This window comes from Odontesthes bonariensis, chromosome 3 (genome assembly GCF_027942865.1).
Source record: "Odontesthes bonariensis isolate fOdoBon6 chromosome 3, fOdoBon6.hap1, whole genome shotgun sequence".
In the NCBI taxonomy this organism is placed as follows: domain Eukaryota; kingdom Metazoa; phylum Chordata; class Actinopteri; order Atheriniformes; family Atherinopsidae; genus Odontesthes; species Odontesthes bonariensis.
In genome coordinates, this window is record NC_134508.1 from 28,757,757 (window position 1) to 28,774,809 (window position 17,053).

General features: G+C 38.7%; 1 protein-coding gene across 5 annotated transcripts in view; it reads left to right on the forward strand.

Moving 5' to 3' along the window:
• The first annotated feature begins 22 nt into the window (after positions 1 to 22).
• arhgap9 (Rho GTPase activating protein 9) overlaps positions 23 to 17,053 on the forward strand; it is a 52,212-nt gene continuing 35,181 nt past the window's right edge. For 4 of the 5 annotated variants that reach the window (XM_075461453.1, XM_075461456.1, XM_075461455.1 and 1 more), the window contains exons 1-3: positions 23 to 222; positions 9,678 to 9,749; positions 12,596 to 12,927. In XM_075461453.1, coding sequence (XP_075317568.1) covers positions 12,706 to 12,927 — 222 coding nt within the window. In that variant the 5' untranslated portion in view covers positions 23 to 222; positions 9,678 to 9,749; positions 12,596 to 12,705. The remainder of the gene's footprint in view (positions 223 to 9,677; positions 9,750 to 12,595; positions 12,928 to 17,053) is intronic. The other variant, XM_075461454.1, reaches the window with a different exon arrangement.

Sequence of the window (17,053 nt, forward strand, 5' to 3'; positions counted from 1 at the left end):
TTTTTATCCTCTTAAAGAGCGAGGACCCTCTTTCGTCATGGGATGTAAAGGTAACTAGTTTATCAGGAGTGACTGTTAATTTGCAAAAGTGCACGGCGGAGTTTTTCACTGTGCCTGTTAGATCAGTAAAGTGAAGTTATCAATACCTTGTTATCAAGACGCAAGCGCCAGTCTGCAGTTCTCTCCATAAATACAACTGAACTGTCATCTCGTCGCTCAGAGGTGAGTAATGCTGTGTCTCTCACAGACAAAATGACACATCTGAATGTCTGGGCATGCAAGTTATATTCTATGCAGAAATATTAATGGATTACTGTGTTAGGCTTCTGTGATGCTCACGCTCGATATTTTAATCTTATATGATACTCGTGCAGATATAGAATCACATTGTTTTGTTTGTTTGTTTTGCTCTGGAAAGTATTACATTAACACAGAAAGAGAATGATTTTTCTTCTAAGAAATATTTTATTGCCTTTTAAACACAGTATGGCAGAGGCAACTCTTCCCAATATTTACAGCAAAGGTTTTTTTTAAAAATCTTTATTTATCAGTCTTTTCATTTGTAGTCATCACTTTTGTGGTTTTATGTAAATTGGTCATGCTTCATTTGAAAAATGTCTTTTGAGACTGACTTAAGCCTTAAAGCCTTAATTGCTGGATTAAGGAAAGTATTACAATGCCCCCATCTGTTAAATTCATAAAAAAAAAAAAAAAAAAAAAGTTGTACTACCACCCAAATGTCCTTACTTTAGGGAAGAAAAATATGTAGTAAAAGGAAACATTCATATGTTGAGAGCTCTGCAAAACAAAAAAAGTATCGGCAGCTGTATCAGACAGATGTGTTGTAAATATAGCCAAATATACTCTAACTCTACAGTATTGTGCCATCTCATTACGTCATGCCTGTAGGTTTACAGTTACTACAATAACAGCCCTGCTTTTTCCAAAATATGTTATTTTGTGTCTACGTTGCGTTGTCAAACCACACGTAGCCTGTAGTGTCACAACTGCTCAAACTTTGAAAACGTGCACCAAAGGGCCGTTCTAACTTCCAGATATTTCCTGTGAAGGAGCTCATTGTACTTTTCAGTTTCATGTTCGCTTTTGACATGCTATATTCTACTTCTTATCTGTTTCATTTAGCTATACATTGTCCTTCACATAGTCACGCACTACACTTCACCACTACAATGTTGCAGAAACAATAATCCCATTGTTGTTTGTCTGTTTGAATGTCACATTGATAAGACATCATTTGCAAATGTACATATCTTGTATGGAAATATTTGCATGCACCTATGTGCGTGTTAGCTCTTACAGGCTTCACAGCAAGTGCATGGACGGGTTAACCACAGGGCGTGATGGAAACGCTTTTACTGACGTATTTCATTTTTGCTGTTTCATAATCATTCTTAAGTCCATGCAAAGCTGGAGATTTTCTGCCTTTTTTGCCAGCTTGTGACGACGCAAGCTTGAAAGATTACTCTCCACTTGCAACTTTTCTGATTAAAAGTTCCCTGTACTCTGTGAAGTATTAGGAGGAGGACTACAAGCCCACTATAATTACTAGAATGCCCCACGCATTGCTGTTCTCAAAAGGAGATTGAGATAATGAAAAAATGTTACAGGTCACATAGCACTGATGCTCTGCGATCTTTGAGCATGTCTGTGGGGTAAGATGTGTGGCTGCTTGCATGTGTGCTGTCATAAAATAGCAGCAAGTGCAGCAAAACCTCATCACACCCCTGTGCTTAGTCCTGTAAAGACCAAGAGAGCCACAGCACCACAGAGTTTCTGCAGTTTGATGAACTCTGGTTATTTTTAATACTTAGAATACTTAGATCTATGTCTTTTTTCATGTTCATAACAAGGATTTAATTTAATTTCAAGGATTCAGATCCTGGCTTGAATAAGATGCAGTTCTGAGTAACTTGTCATGCTGATGACGTTTTTGCCTGTAAAGAGACTTCCTCCACCTTCATCTTTCCTGCCATATATGTGTGTCACAGCAGAGTTCATGTGATGTAACGTGCTATACTTTTAGCCGCATGGACAGTTTAAAAAAAAAAAGTTACATAGAGATTAAGCTGCATTCAAAATATAATAATTTTGTATCTTTAATATACAAAGTCAGATTGTTCAATTGGTGCACCAAACTGAAACGAATTACTACGATAGCCTGTAATATATCCTCTCTTTATAATCTGAATTAAATATCAAAATTGTGTTGAGAATACTCATATCATAATTTCATGATTTAATCTCATACAGATAAAATTCAGACATTGAATGGAGGTTTGAATTTTCTTACCTCCTATTTTGAGCGTTATTGGTTTATGGAATAAAGGAAGAAAAAACTCAGAACAAGTCAGAAGTCTGATAGCGGTATATTTATATATTTAGAGGTTGTCTATGGCTAATAAGAGAAAGAGTCAGGACCAAATTGCACCGCTTTCAGAGATTATTGCTGTTGAAAAATTGGCATTAATCTAAAAGTTTAGATGGGATGGTGTGGGGGTTAAACTGTCGCCTCACAGCAAGAAGGCCCCAAGCCCCACCTGCAACCATGCATAGAATAAAGTGGGCATGCAAAATTGTTTAAGAGAAGGATGAATAAAACAGTTAAGAGGTTAATGGACATTGTAATTATTCCATTTGTTATTTCAGCTGAAAAAAAAAACTTGCTGTCACCGTGACAAAATGCCACTGATCTGGAATCAGTGGTTTAGTTACACCTATCTTAATAAAGTTTCTTTCTTGTTCTTTCTTCTTTGAGCTTTGCTGTATGGCCCTTCAGCTCCAGAGCAAGAGCACTCATTCACACAGGAAATCTCAAACCTTCCTTTTGCCACTGATAAACTCAACAGTTTGCCTGTTTTTTGTTGCAATGCACATTGAGAGTATAATAACTCAAAATCAGGCATCCACTAATCAACACTATTAAGACCACAGTTGGATTATCTTGGACCCAGTAGTTTAACAAATAATCTTAAATGGTCCTGATGATTTGTGGTAAGAGAACAGGATGTAACACGGCTCAGCCATGTGGACCCAAACCCACACGGATTACAGATCAAGTACAGACTCCTCGGGTTTGGTGACTCATGAAGTTCAGTAGAGCACGGTATTGAGTTATTTGCTGAGGATTTACAAAGATATGTTTTGGATCTGTGCAGAATCAGTTTTTGAAAATCAATAACTAACCTCTAAGTCTCCAATGTCCAGATACATTCACAGTTAAGTTACATATTTTATGCATTTCCAAAACAAACTATTGTCACACATGAAAACCTGGAGCGGTTCCTAGTTCGAATCCCAGCTGGGACCTTTTTGTGTGCAGTTTGCATGTTCTCCCTGTGCAAGTGTGGGTGCTCTGGCTTCGTCTCACCATCCATAAACATGCATATTAGGTTATTTTGTGATTATAATTAAACATTAGGAGTGGATGTGCAGGGTGTTTGGCCCGATTTAGGTTACCAGTCCATGTAACCCATCTAGGGTGGATCTTGCTTTTTGTCCAGTGACAGCTTGGATATGCTCCAGCTCCCCCACGACCCTGAATTGGATTAAACCGGTATTGAAAATGGGTGGATGAATTGAAGGAAGGACTGTGCCATGTGGCCATGACATCAGATGTTCCAATAAGAACAAATCATTCATCCCTTTTTATTCCCCATATGGTGTTTGTATACAGCACTAACTCCACTTGGCTTCTCATCTGCGCTCCATTTTAATACAGTTTAATCCTGTGTTTACTTTTAAAGTCAGTACAGCTCTATAGGCAGGTCAGATATCATCATTATTATGAATTTCTTAAAAAAAAAAACTTTAAATCACTTTAAATCCTAGGCTTGATGTTTCCTGCATGTAACATGATTTAAAGTGAATAGAATGTATAAGATGAGTTGAGATAAGCGGGGAAATTTTCTTGTTAATTTACATAGAGAAAGACCGGAATCAGTGAATATCAGTAAAAAAATATAATCTGCACCTATTTTTGTATATGAATCAATCATTTTAGCAATTTTTTTGAACAAAAGAAAATAAAATATTTCTAAAATTGGATCAATTACACACATACATATATATATATATATATATCACTGTAAATTGAATATCTTTATAGCATTCTTCGAAAAACAACAGTTACAAGAACTTGAAAAGACAAATCTGCAGGTCCCATGGGTAAACACTGAGCTCATCATTAGGCTTTGCCACGTTGTAACCCTAGTTGTTATTTGTGTGATATTCTTTTATTGAACCAATAACCCCTTTAACCCTCTGAATATATCAGAGCTGTGTCTATCTGTCTGTTTGCGCCTCTCTTTTGTACCGTTTGCCTTGGGACTTTTGGCTCCTTTTCCTTCTGCCCCAGCCTCACGCTCACTTCGGCTGCACATAGCTGAAAGTGGGTCTTCGACTCGCCTGATAGCTTTTGACAGCTCACTCTCATCCCTGGTGGATCAATGGAGCTCAGCGCTCTTCATTAGAAACATCAATGTACCGCACATTCCCACAGGCTCGGCAACAACCCACCAACCCAGGCAGTGAAAATTCACTTGATTTTTACTCTATAAAAGAGTCGGGTGGAACCCTGAGGAATGGCTTGTTTGCATGTCACTAACTGGTATTAATTATGATTGATAATTAATTATTTGTTATGAATTAAGGATAAAACATTTTTACAATATTTGCAATGCTGGTCAAACATCATCCATCCCACGCATCCATTTTCTATACTCACTTAATCCAACTTGGGGATGGAGCCTATCGCAGCTGTCATTGGGCAAAAGGCAGGGTGCACCCTGGACAGGTCACCAGTCCATCACAGGGCCACACAGAGACAAACAAGACAAACCACCATCCACGCTCACGCTCACTCCTAGGATGAATTTAGAGTCACCAATTAACCCAACATGCATGTTTTTGGACGGTGGGAGGAAACCTGAGTCCCCGGAGAGAACCTACAAATACACAGGGAGAACATGCAAACTCCACACTGAAAGGCCCCAGCCGGGATTCAAACCAGGAACCCTCTTGCTGTGAGCCGATCATCATTCATATGAAATAAATAAGCAAAATATCATTGTTTTATCTTATTTGGGTTGTATTTTGCACATCGTATTCTGTTTGTGTGCTCCACGTAAAGAAAAAGCAATGCACAGTAAAGTTCATGTTGTTTGTTTTCATCTTCGATCTTAATGATTCTAACCAAGTCTTTCTGGTGCTAGTATAGTTTTACCTCACTTTGAGAGAAGCATGAGGAACAAATGACTAAATGTGGCTATTAGTGCTGAGAGAATTTGTCAAATTTAACATTCACATGACTTAATAATTGTCAAAATTGGGATTATCGGTCAGTTGAAGTTATTTTTCATTCAAGTTAAAAAGACAAAACATGCGATCTGATAATTTTACCTTGGACAACCATAATAACAGCAAATTCTCATTATTTAATTGGCTTAAAGATACGATAATGCCTTAGTTCAGCTTTCACAGTAAAATCAAGATGTGAGGTCGAAGTTTTGTACTGTTTCTTGTATGTAAGCTGCTCACTGAAATAATAGGCATAAGCTTGTTTTTCTTACTGAAATAAGCTAATTAATTTTGGCATACTGGTAGTTTGTTTTTTACCTTTTTTCTTATAAAATACATAAGCTAATTAAAATAAATGTGATGCTTGAATTAATGGTTTTAAGAGTTTAAAATGCCTCCTGGACAATCCTGTTCTATTTTGCCTAACCGGCCAACACTGGTCTTTTTTGTTGTCATTCATCTTTATATTGAAAAAGGGGAAATAGGAACTTGAATACTAATACAGAAGTGAACTTTCTGTGGAAGTTTGCTATGTGTCGATGCAGCCTTCAGGGTTCATTGTAAACACAAATGTTGCGTCAGCAAGCTCTTGAAATGATGGCATCACACATGTGAAATGTTAGTATGTGCAACAAGGCGAAGAATAACACAGTGGAGACACTGGTGATGGCAGTTGGTCACAGAGGTTTGTTGTCATGATGGCAGTAATGAGTCTGAGCCAATGGCTGCTTCATTGTCATCATCTGCCTTTTGATTGGCTCTCTGACAGTTTACTCAGCTAATCACCAGTAGAATCCAGCCCACCTGTTTAGTCACATATGTGTGCACGCACACATGCATTCATACACATATTCAGCAGCCAAACATCACACTGGGAAACACAGTATGTGCTTCTGTGTCTCTCTCTGGTCTAATCATCAATAATGCATGGCATTGGGAGGATGAAAGGCTGTTTTGGCTTGAGGCATGTGTCTCGTATGGAGAGAGAGACATCATCGCTTGTAGTTATTACTGTATATCCATAGACAAAGTCAGTGCTCCGTCTCATGGCTCTATATATATATTGTGTCTGTGTGTGTGTATACCCATTATGTATGACATGACGCAATACTTTACATCACAAGCATCACCTGACTACAAGATGGAGAGAAGTTAGTTTATTTGGCAAACTGGGATGTTTGTTTTTATATAATAATCATGCATGGGCAGGATCTATCATGTTATCATGAAAAGCTTGAGCAGTTGTTTGACTGACACAGTTATTAAGTTCTTCTTAGCTTAAAATGACTCACTTTTTACCTATTGTTGTAGTAATTAAGGTTAATGAACAGCGTGTCTCATGTGTGGCAATTTTTTCTCCTATTTTCCTGTGACGCCTTTGGTTATAGTAATTTATATGTAAATACAGTATAGTGTACGTGCATATGAGCGTATGTTTGCCACGTGTATATGTGAGAGTGTGTGCAATAACTCTTTGAAGTTGCTCATTCACTCTATATTCCTCCTCTTTCCATGTCTCATGTCTCTTTGAACACCATGTAACCATGATTATTAAAGCTGCCCTCTTTTGACTTCAAACGTATGGGATGAATATGGATATGATATGACACCAAATCCCTCCACCAACAGTCTGTAACCAACTCTGGTCCTATCGTGCCGAAGAGGTTGATAGACCCAACATTAGGCAATATCTGTGGGAGCTAAGCCTGTCATTCACTGGTTTGTCTTTAAGCCGGTTGAAGTAGTTATCACATAGCTTATCTAGAACGACATGAAGCTGCAGGGAAGATTTAAACACTGAGTTTCATACTTATAGTACTTGTCATTCTTTTCTTTTCCTGGCATAACCTCAGGTGCTCTGTACTGCATCCATGTAACCGCCGTCTGCTTGATTCATCCTCTAAACTTGTAATTTATTAAGTTGTTTTTTTTGCATAAATTTTCTTCAGACTGCTATGCCTCTTGGTGTCTACATGATAACATCACCACTGTCCTCCAGTGGTTTTGTTTGCGTGACTCCTAAGTCTGTAAACTACATATTGTTTATAGTTCACACCTCTGCTTTTACCAGAACATACCATATGCTTTTGTACCTCCCTCAGTTGTCACAGAGGCCTGTCACACCAGTAAGTTTCTTACCGTTACAAATCCACATCATGATAGTGCTACAAATTATGTAAATGACTTCTCAGTAAAACTGTACTTTCCTTATCCTTATTATGACAGTAAGGAAAGCAATTTGTCACTCAGTAGTTTGCTTTCTGCTGTTTTGAGGCCTCGAGTTTGGCAATTGGCATTTGGCTCTGGAGCTGAAGGGCCATACAGCAAAGCTCAAAGATCCTATCAAGTCATATCAAAGATCTTAAATTATAATAATGGCAGTGTGCAACATTTAGAGCATTATATTTTCATGGAAGCACAACTTTGTTTTAACAAGTGTAGGATCATATGAAAATAAGAATTGTCTTCTTTACTACAGAATTAGTAATTCTTGTCAAAAGATGCTACAGGATGTCCCTTTTGCCCCACTGCCAGAGGCCCACAAAGGACAAACCAAACACTGGCTGTAGATATGGACTTAAGCTTTTTTTCATGGGCACTTGGAGCTTCCTAAGTGGAAGATATTCAGCATGTTGCAATTCATAAATTTTTCAGCAAGATGTCACAACATCCCATACACTGGACCTTTAATTATGTAAAACATTTCAGAAGAATGCTGATCAGAAGGAGTTAATTTAGCTAATGACATCAGCCAATGTGAAAGTGCACTTTTATCATTACTACCATTTATGTGTGACACTGGATTCTAGTATCTATCTTTTATGTGCAGCATATGGCCATTACATCATTGGGATGTTTGATTGTTACTATACAAAATGATCTATGTACAGAGTCAGACATTATAGGTACTATTTTAAGATAATCTGCTGAAGGCGGGGTTCTCTACGCTTACTGTATATCTATTCTTATCCTTGTTATGTTGTCGCGCATTTGTCAAGTTTTATTTCCAAAATTGAAATGTCCAGCTAACGCAGAAAAAAAACTTTTCAGAGAAGTAGAAGAAATGCCGTACAGGATAGATGGATAGTTCCTCCATCACTGCAAGATCCGCAGTTGAGGAATGTGATCATCGCTGTTAGTTTGACTTTCTGTCGATCAGTAATATCACTGAAAAGTAACCAGCTAAACTTCAACTTGATGAAGAAGTGGAGCAAAGGTAGAAGTACTCATGAAATGTTTGTGCAGATCTGTATCTCTCTCCCTAAAAATATGAAACATTGGCTTTGGTAGAAGAGGAACTCTTCTTGTGCCTTTCTCGTTAAACATCACTTTTTTTTTTTATTAAGACCAAAACAATCCAGAAGGATCTTTACACTTAAAAACGACAAATGAAATTTGAGAGCGAAATCTAAAAATGTGTGCACATTTTGGAAAATTCAGTCACTAGTAATTCACTAGTGCTCACAGTCACAGCCAATTCAGATTAACCAGCTAACCTGACATGCATGTCTTTTGATTGTGGGAGAATGGCAGCGCATCAGGTGAGCACGCATACGGGCAGCTTGCAAACTCCACATGGAAATGCCCCAACCAACCAACAGGTCCAAACCCTTAACCCTTTTATTGTAAGGCAACATTGTCAACCATGACACCACTGTGGTGCTCCATCTACACTTCAATCCATGATTTGCTTAATCCAGTGACCTTTGTGGTTTGTTAATTTCACTGAAACATGCTTGTGGTTTGGCTGATGTTTCCGTGGGATTCATTTCCTATTATAAACTTACCCTAGTTTTAAAAGTAGACGTCAAACAAAATCTGATAGGATTTAGATTAATATAATGTCCTCTACTTCTCTGCTAATGTCCGTGGTGTATCTCTGATGTCCAATGGTCCATTTGACCAGCCAGCTCTACATTTGGATCAATAGCTCAATCAATTAGTTGGACTGCTGGTTGTTTTTGATTTGATCAGCACAATGGTCCTCTATCAATGTGATTCTCCCCATAACTGTGTTTCTTAAGTTCACTTATGGTTTATTTGGATTGATGGGAAATGGCTAGCTGACTGTGTCCCTGTTGTTATCTAGTTGGCAAAATAGTGGCTAAATAAGGGAAAGGTAGAGTCAGCAAGGGTTCAGTGAGAAGAGGCGAGATGAACTGTCTGCACGGGATAAACTGTTTTTGTGTGCGTGCATGCATGAATGAGAATGACTGTATTTGATTTTCTACTGGATGGAACTGCTATGTTGTGTTCATTTTGGTGTTTGTCTGCCCCACCCTTCTCCTGAACCGTCTGTAGTGTAAATACAAGTCAGCAAAGTTTTTCTCATCTTGATTATTATTGTGTTTGTGTTTAAGGCTTTATCAGTCGCATGGTTGTGACTATGGTATGCTGACCCTGCTGATACCCTCTCTTGTTTCACAACTATGGTAAGTTGCTCTTTTTCTCTCTGGTATATTTTCCATTTCTTTAAATCAGTCTGACCTGGTTACAAAGAGAGCACGAGCTTGAGTGAAAGCACTTAAGCTAAGGCAGACAGATAAAAGACATGCAGCAATGACTCAGTTTTTCTCTCACCTCACTTATTTTTTGTTCCATTTGTATTTTTCCTTTTATTTTTCTCCCCAATCTCTCCATTTTCTGATGCAGACACAACGTGATCAGCCTTGTGCCCTCACCCCTTGGCATGCGCTACTGTTGCCTCTCAACAGCCGTTACGGGGTGCCTGTGTCTGTCTCTGACACCATATGGCCGTCTCCATATGTAGGGGTGTATGACGACAGTGCCCACTCTATTGCTATGTGACCTGCAAATAGAAACATAGTCTGGCCTTATTTCCACTTCTTCACATCCTCCTTACTGTTAGTCCCATGTTAACGATTGTAGAGTTCATGTTTTGCAGTTTGCGGTAAAATTATGCGATTGGTTTTGGTTTTCATTTTTTATGTCTTTAGTCAAATAGCCACTCTCAGTGCTGTGGCGAGCCAGACTCAAAAACTATAATTAAAATCTTTAGTCATGAGATGACGAAAGCCTGCATCATTCTAGACGCATCTTCTCTCCCCTCAGCAACAGTTCTGCCCTCTGGGAGCATTGTACCAAAAGCCAGAAAAATACAACCTCAGGACTTTAACTATATGGGCAGCGTAAGTTGCACACAACATGATAGAGCCTTTTGTGGCTGCCCAAAGGTTTGTTTGTGTACTGGAAAGCTATATATTTTATGAATGCTCAGTTTGGTACAGCCTTGTTGTTGCAAGGTTTTTTAGTTTGGTCTGTATTTCTTCGATTTTTTTTTTTTTTTTTGCCAGTTGCTTTGAGCAGCAAAGAAAGACAGGAAAAGGAAAACAGGTGTGCGGTAGTATCACTGAAGCTCTTCCTGTTTGTGCATGGAAAGAAGCTCATCGTGGACGGGCTACATTGCTGTAGGTACTGGCTTTTTTTTTAAAATTAGGGATAGGTTGTATTTCTTACTGGCCCATCTTAATAGTAAAATTCCCTTTTTTAAAGCCATACAGCAGAATTGTTAAGCCTAAAACAACTTTCACTTGCTTCAAGACTTATTTTTGTGGTAATTAAGGCTGTGCTTTTGTCATAGGTGCCGACATCTTTTCTAGTTTAAGTGCGAATGCAAGCAGCAAAATGGATTCTATTGGCTGTTATATATAACAGGCTTGAACTAAACTGCTGTAGACGTCTCACATTTGAAAAGCAAATGGCAAGATGGAGAGGATATGACCCAAACTGTGGTTGAACCTTGATGTGTCTTTGCAGTTTCCTGTTTTCTTGCTCGCCTTGTACCTCAGACTTCTGTCTCTGTCCCTTCTGTGATTTTCTGAATACTAGAACAAGGAGGACTGTGATGCTACAGTTAAGCAGAAAAAACATTTTAGTGCCTTCTCTTTTAAGATATTCCCCATATTGATTACACTTTATTGACACATCTACATGTACTGCTTCATAAGTATTGTTTTTCTATTGGCAGCAGTTTTTATTTAATTTTGTTCCTATATACGTTAAGTTCTTAAACACCTATAATCAGTCCGGTTATGTTCTTGTTGTTTAAACATAGTATTTATTCTAATGTATTACAATTTAAATAAAGTGCCTTGAAAATGCTCATGTGTAGCTTGCCTGTGAGCCTGTATTGGCCTGATATTCATCCATACAAGCAGACCTTCTCCCCATGTGCTGATGTAGAGGGTTTTTACTGTAATTCCCTGTTGCTTTGGAGGTTACAGACACATACAGATTCATTCTGGTACTATAATAACAGTGGGATTATCAAGGTTCAGCCAGCTATCCCTGCACTCCCTTCCATCAGCTCACAGCTCCATTAAGCCTCATCCATTCCCCCACTGCTTAGATTCTCCATTTTTCATTTTTTTAACATCTAGCCTGACTGCTCTTGTTCCACTTTGCTTGTCTTGTCCAGCATTTCTCAAGTCTTCTCACTGAGATGGCATGGCTGCAACTGTTGCTAGGTATCATGGGACATTCCCTTTTCTGCTCATGTGTGTCAGAGTGGGTGGTGTATGTACTGTGTGAACCTGTATGTCTATGTGTCTGGCAGAAAGTTACATGTTCTTTTCTTATGTAACCGGGTCTTGGCTGGGTAAAGCAAGGGTTTGGCTTGGGGGATGCTGGCGCAGGTGGAGAGACAAAGACTTGTGCTATTTTGGGAATACTGCTCTCCTTACATCCTCCAAACGCTTGAGTTATTCACTCACATGCATCTCTTCGTGCTGAAGGGATGAAAGAACAATAGAGTACTGCCATGATACACTTCATGCTATGCCATGTCTGTCATATGAACTAAAATTTAAACTAGAAAAAAAGGTTGGTTCCATTCATCGGCAAATATTGTAGCAGTGATCTGTGTAGTCATTAGCAGTCAATATTAAATGTCAGCTATTAGTCAAAAACGACTATAACAGCATGACTGCCCTAAGCTGAAGGTAATGTATACACGTGCTACATGCTTTATCCACACAAAAATCCAAAACAGATGCAGAAAAGCATGTATAAAACATGTTTGATCTTTTTTTTCTTTCTATTACATAAAGATATTTAGAGTATAGTGAAAATTAAGCTTTTTTTTTTTTTTTTACTGAAGAATGGTTTTAACGGATTAACAAAGACTTCCATTTTTAGCACTAAACGGATTCATATTTTTGCCCTTAGACACAGAAAAGCACCTGGCTAGATTCGTAATATTCTGTGCAAGCTCTGCTAATCTCTCTCTCTATCTGTTGTCCCTTTATGCCTGTCCCAGAGCATGGCACTGGCCTGGCTCCAGTCTTACCTGCCCTGCACCAACCCAAACCCTGTCACACTTCAGCATACTCCCAGCATAGCTTGCTGAACAAGACTGTGTGGAGAGCCATGCTGTCTGGTACTTGGCGTCGCTCTGTGGGGTCAACACAGCCTACTGCAGCGGCCTCGACGATCCCCAGCAGGATGACGGTGTGCGGGGTCCCCAGTGGGACGGTGGTCCTTGAGGCCCAGTATGACTACAGCTACCGCGGAGCAGACGGACGGCAGGTTTGCATAAGCGAGGGCGAACGATTCGTTCTTCTTAAGAAGACAAATGCTGACTGGTGGCAGGTGAGAAAACAGTTTTGTGTAGCATCTCTGGCATCAGTGAAAACATGAATATTGGGAAAAATATGGATATTCCTTGTGTAGGTTTCTGGGGCTTTTGGATTGAAGGACAAGGCTGTAATGTCATAAATTTTCACTGTCAGCAAATCCTGTGAAAAGACCAAAAGTCAGTTTTTATCTCACCCAGCACAGTACAAGAGTTTATTTATGGCTCAGTATGGGCCTTTTGTGAGTGACTAAGCTCATATCAACAGTATGTGCGATCAGTCCACACACAGTAAATGTAATTAATCTGCATTAACCTACTTGAAAGAAACCTGTCATTTGTATTTAGCAAACAAAATGCTTTTCATTAGATTTAAGTAAATCTAGCATCAGTTAAAATAAAAGGGTTGAAAAAAAAAATGATCTCACCACAACACTGGTGATTTTCCATGGGTGCAGGCTAAATCATCTTTAAGGGATGCCAAAAAATTGCTCAGTGCATGGAAACCATGAATATGATAGTATGGACTACAATAATTTAAGTGGCACATAGGAATAGTTGATCATGGTCATTGTACTTTTATAGATAGTTTTTTAAGAACCTTTGAAAATGTTTGATATTTGAAAATTCAAATAGGCAAGGCAAGGCAATTTTATTTACGGAGCACAATTCATACACAGGGCAATTCAAAGTGCTTCACAGCTACATAAAATCACAAGAAGACAATAAAATAATTAAAAAGAAATAAAAAAAAAATATATATATAATAAAAATTAAAATTAAAAAACCCATTAAACATAATCATTAATTAATTAATTTAAAATAGTGCAGATAAAATACTTTCAGGTGTCATATGCACAGCTAAATAGAACTGTTTTCAGCCTGGATTTAAGCATTGTCAAAGTTGAGGCCTGTCTCACATCTTCTGGAAGGCTGTTCCAGATTTTAGGAGCATAAAACTGAAACGCAGCCTCACCTTGTTTCATCCTGACTCTGGGCACCAGCTGGAGACCCCTCCCTGAGGTTCTCAGAGCCCGAGTTGGTTCATATGGCTTTAACATGTCAGAGATGTACTTTGGCGCTTGACTATGAAGAGACTTGTACACAAGCAGAGCTGTTTTAAAGTCTATTCTCTGAGCGACAGGAAGCCAGTGCAGAGACCTGAGCACTGGACTAATATGGTCGTATTTCCTGGTTCTAGTCAGGACTCGAGCAGCAGCGTTCTGGATGTACTGCAGCTGTCTTACAGCCCGTTTAGAGAGCCCAGTGAGCAGGCAGTTACAGCAGTCTAACCTGCTGGAGACCAACGCATGGATCAGTCTTTCTAAGTCTGGTTTAGACACTATTCCTTTGATTCTGGCAAGATTTTTAGATGGTAAAAAGCTGCTGATGTTACTGATTTAATGTGGCTGTTAAGGTTCAGGTCTGAGTCCAATATTACTCCGAGATTTCTTTAAAGCTGCAGTCTGCAAGATTTGTTGTTGTCATACGTAAAGTCCTACTTTTTGGCATTTTAAGAGTTTACATGATCTATCAGAACGCTTGAAGTTGAAAACGGTGACCTCCGTAGTCGCAAAATGCAAGAAATGCTTATTTTTTAACCGAAAAATAAAAAGTTATTCAACTTCCTGTCCCGCCCCTTCAAAACACATGAGAACTCGTGCACGTAGACGTGCACGCCAGATGCGCCTACACGACTCCTCATTCATCAACTCGCCTGTCATTTGCGATCATGGAAGACACAGTAAGTAGACTAGCCCGTTATGAAGTTCAATAGTCCAGATAAATAAGCGTGGGGACGAGCCTACCTTGTATCGCGCGTGCACAATCGGTGATTGACAGGCAGCAGAGCCCAGCTCGTAAACCTGATTGGTTACCTTTTACCGGTCCGGTCTGCAATTTTGTAAACAAACCTGCTGGCTTTGGAGGGACCTAGCGGGACATATAGGGGACCTAGAGAACTCTTTTTTTTTTGTATTGGGGTATTTAATGTACTACTTTCAGAATCCCCGGACAGTTCCAGGCATTATGCTTGAAAAAGAGTTGCAGACTGCAGCTTTAACACTTTCTCTTTGTTTCTGTGGGCCACAGACAATGATTTCAGTTTTGTCTGAGTTTAGCTGGAGAAAATTGTTTTGCATCCACACACTGATCTGTTCGATGCAGTGACACAATGTATCTACAGGCCCGTGTTCTCCTGCTGTCAGTGACACGTAGATCTGAGTGTCATCTGCATAGTTGTGGTAGGACACATTATAGCTGCGTATTAAAATAAAGCAATTGAACTGAATGCTATAAAAGGAAACTGGTCAGTCAAAGAACAGAGAACTAAGTAAGCTCAAATTTACAATTTAATTAGAAATGGAAATGTTGAGCCCAGTCTCACAGAGCATATAAAACACAACGTTGTCCACAGCGCAAAAATGTACTTGTGTCACAATCAAGGGTTATAAATTGTCAAATAGCAACACTTGATGTTGGCTGTTGTTCGATATCGGGCAGAGTTCATGACATGAGGGCTAATCACAACTATATGTTTTGTAATTTCAGAACCACATTTTTTTATATCTAAACCTAATCAGTAATGGGTGACAATGATGTAGAAAAGAGAGAGATCTTTAGAAAATTGGTTGGGGCTCATACTCAGGTCTGTTGCATGACAGTCCACTGATTAGCACCAACAATCGTCCCTTTACACTCCTAAAATGTATTTATGTGTATGTTGAAAGTGCTAAAAGGTCAGTATGTCATGAATTTTAAAAACTAACATTGGTATATGACGATTTTAGAGCCAATTTTAGAGCCAAATAGAAAATTTAGCCTTTTTTATTAGTTTTCTACTTTGGACCAACTACTACCTTTCTGAAGTAAGACTGTGCTGAAATGACAACGTATATTGAAGACCAACTTAAATTTTACTAAGGTCTAAGTAGTGCCTTGTGAGTTTTTGTGCCACTTTCATTCATCAGGCATCAGGAATCCAGAGCTGAAGGGCTCTGATTGAAAAGCCTGCTTATCTTTAGTCTCAAGCCTGATGTTAAGAACAGCCAAAGGAGTCCTGTCTGGCCTTAGAGGACTTTTAAGCCCTGCACGCTACCCCTATAAGTACATTAGAGACTATTAGAGTTTGGATGATGATCTACTATGATACGTGGTCCTTCGTGGTGTTGTTGATGCCCGCTGGTATCCATGTGCACATTAGCAACCGAGCTTAATCAGACCATTAGGACTCCAACAATTCATTATTATTAAGATTATATAAGACAAGATAAAATACAATAATATAAGATATGAGAATACAAAAAACCTATATACATGAAGTTATTTTCAGTCAGAGGTCTGGTTACACTGATAATGTAAAGTGTACAGTAGAAAAATGTATTCAGATGCCATCTTACCAGTTACTGGAGTTAAATCCATCTCTTTCATGAACACCTCCCCTCATAACACTTCTAACACCAACACACCTAACTCTTACTTATACCTACTCTATTTGTATGCTGTTATTTATATAAACAGATTGCAATTTTAATGCTAGGGTTTTACTGCTACACTGGAGTTAGAATGATTTTCCTCTCTTGTAATTAGCTGTGGATGAAAACATCTGCTAAAACTGTACTATAGTTATGAGGCTGACAATCTGAAATATGTCTGAATTGATAAAGTAATAGTAATTCAGTGATAGGGATGTACAATGAGAATAAATAAATCTGACTCACTAGTTATATTAAATAATAAATTGTGGATCAAATAATCCAGAACTTGAATGCATGAATTCAGAAATCCATCAATTCTAAGAATACAAGCAGTCTTAGTGAGTCATTTTCATCATTGCCTATAATAAAACATCTACCAAGAGATAAGGAATACTAACAGTGCTATAGTACTAGATTAACCATGCTATGGCAAAATGAAGACTTACAGATTTCTGTCCATTAAGGTTGTGCAGAATATCATTAGAAAAAGTGATATGAGCTCTGAAACCTTGTAATCTTGTCACGACAAAAAGTAAACTTCCTTTTAAAAGACAAGTTATGAGTTTTCTCATCGCGTCTACTCTGTGTCAGGAACTGTAATGTTTGACATTTCCGCAGAGGTTTCAGCCCTCGGCTGTGTTTATTGCCGCCTGGTTGGACTAAGTGG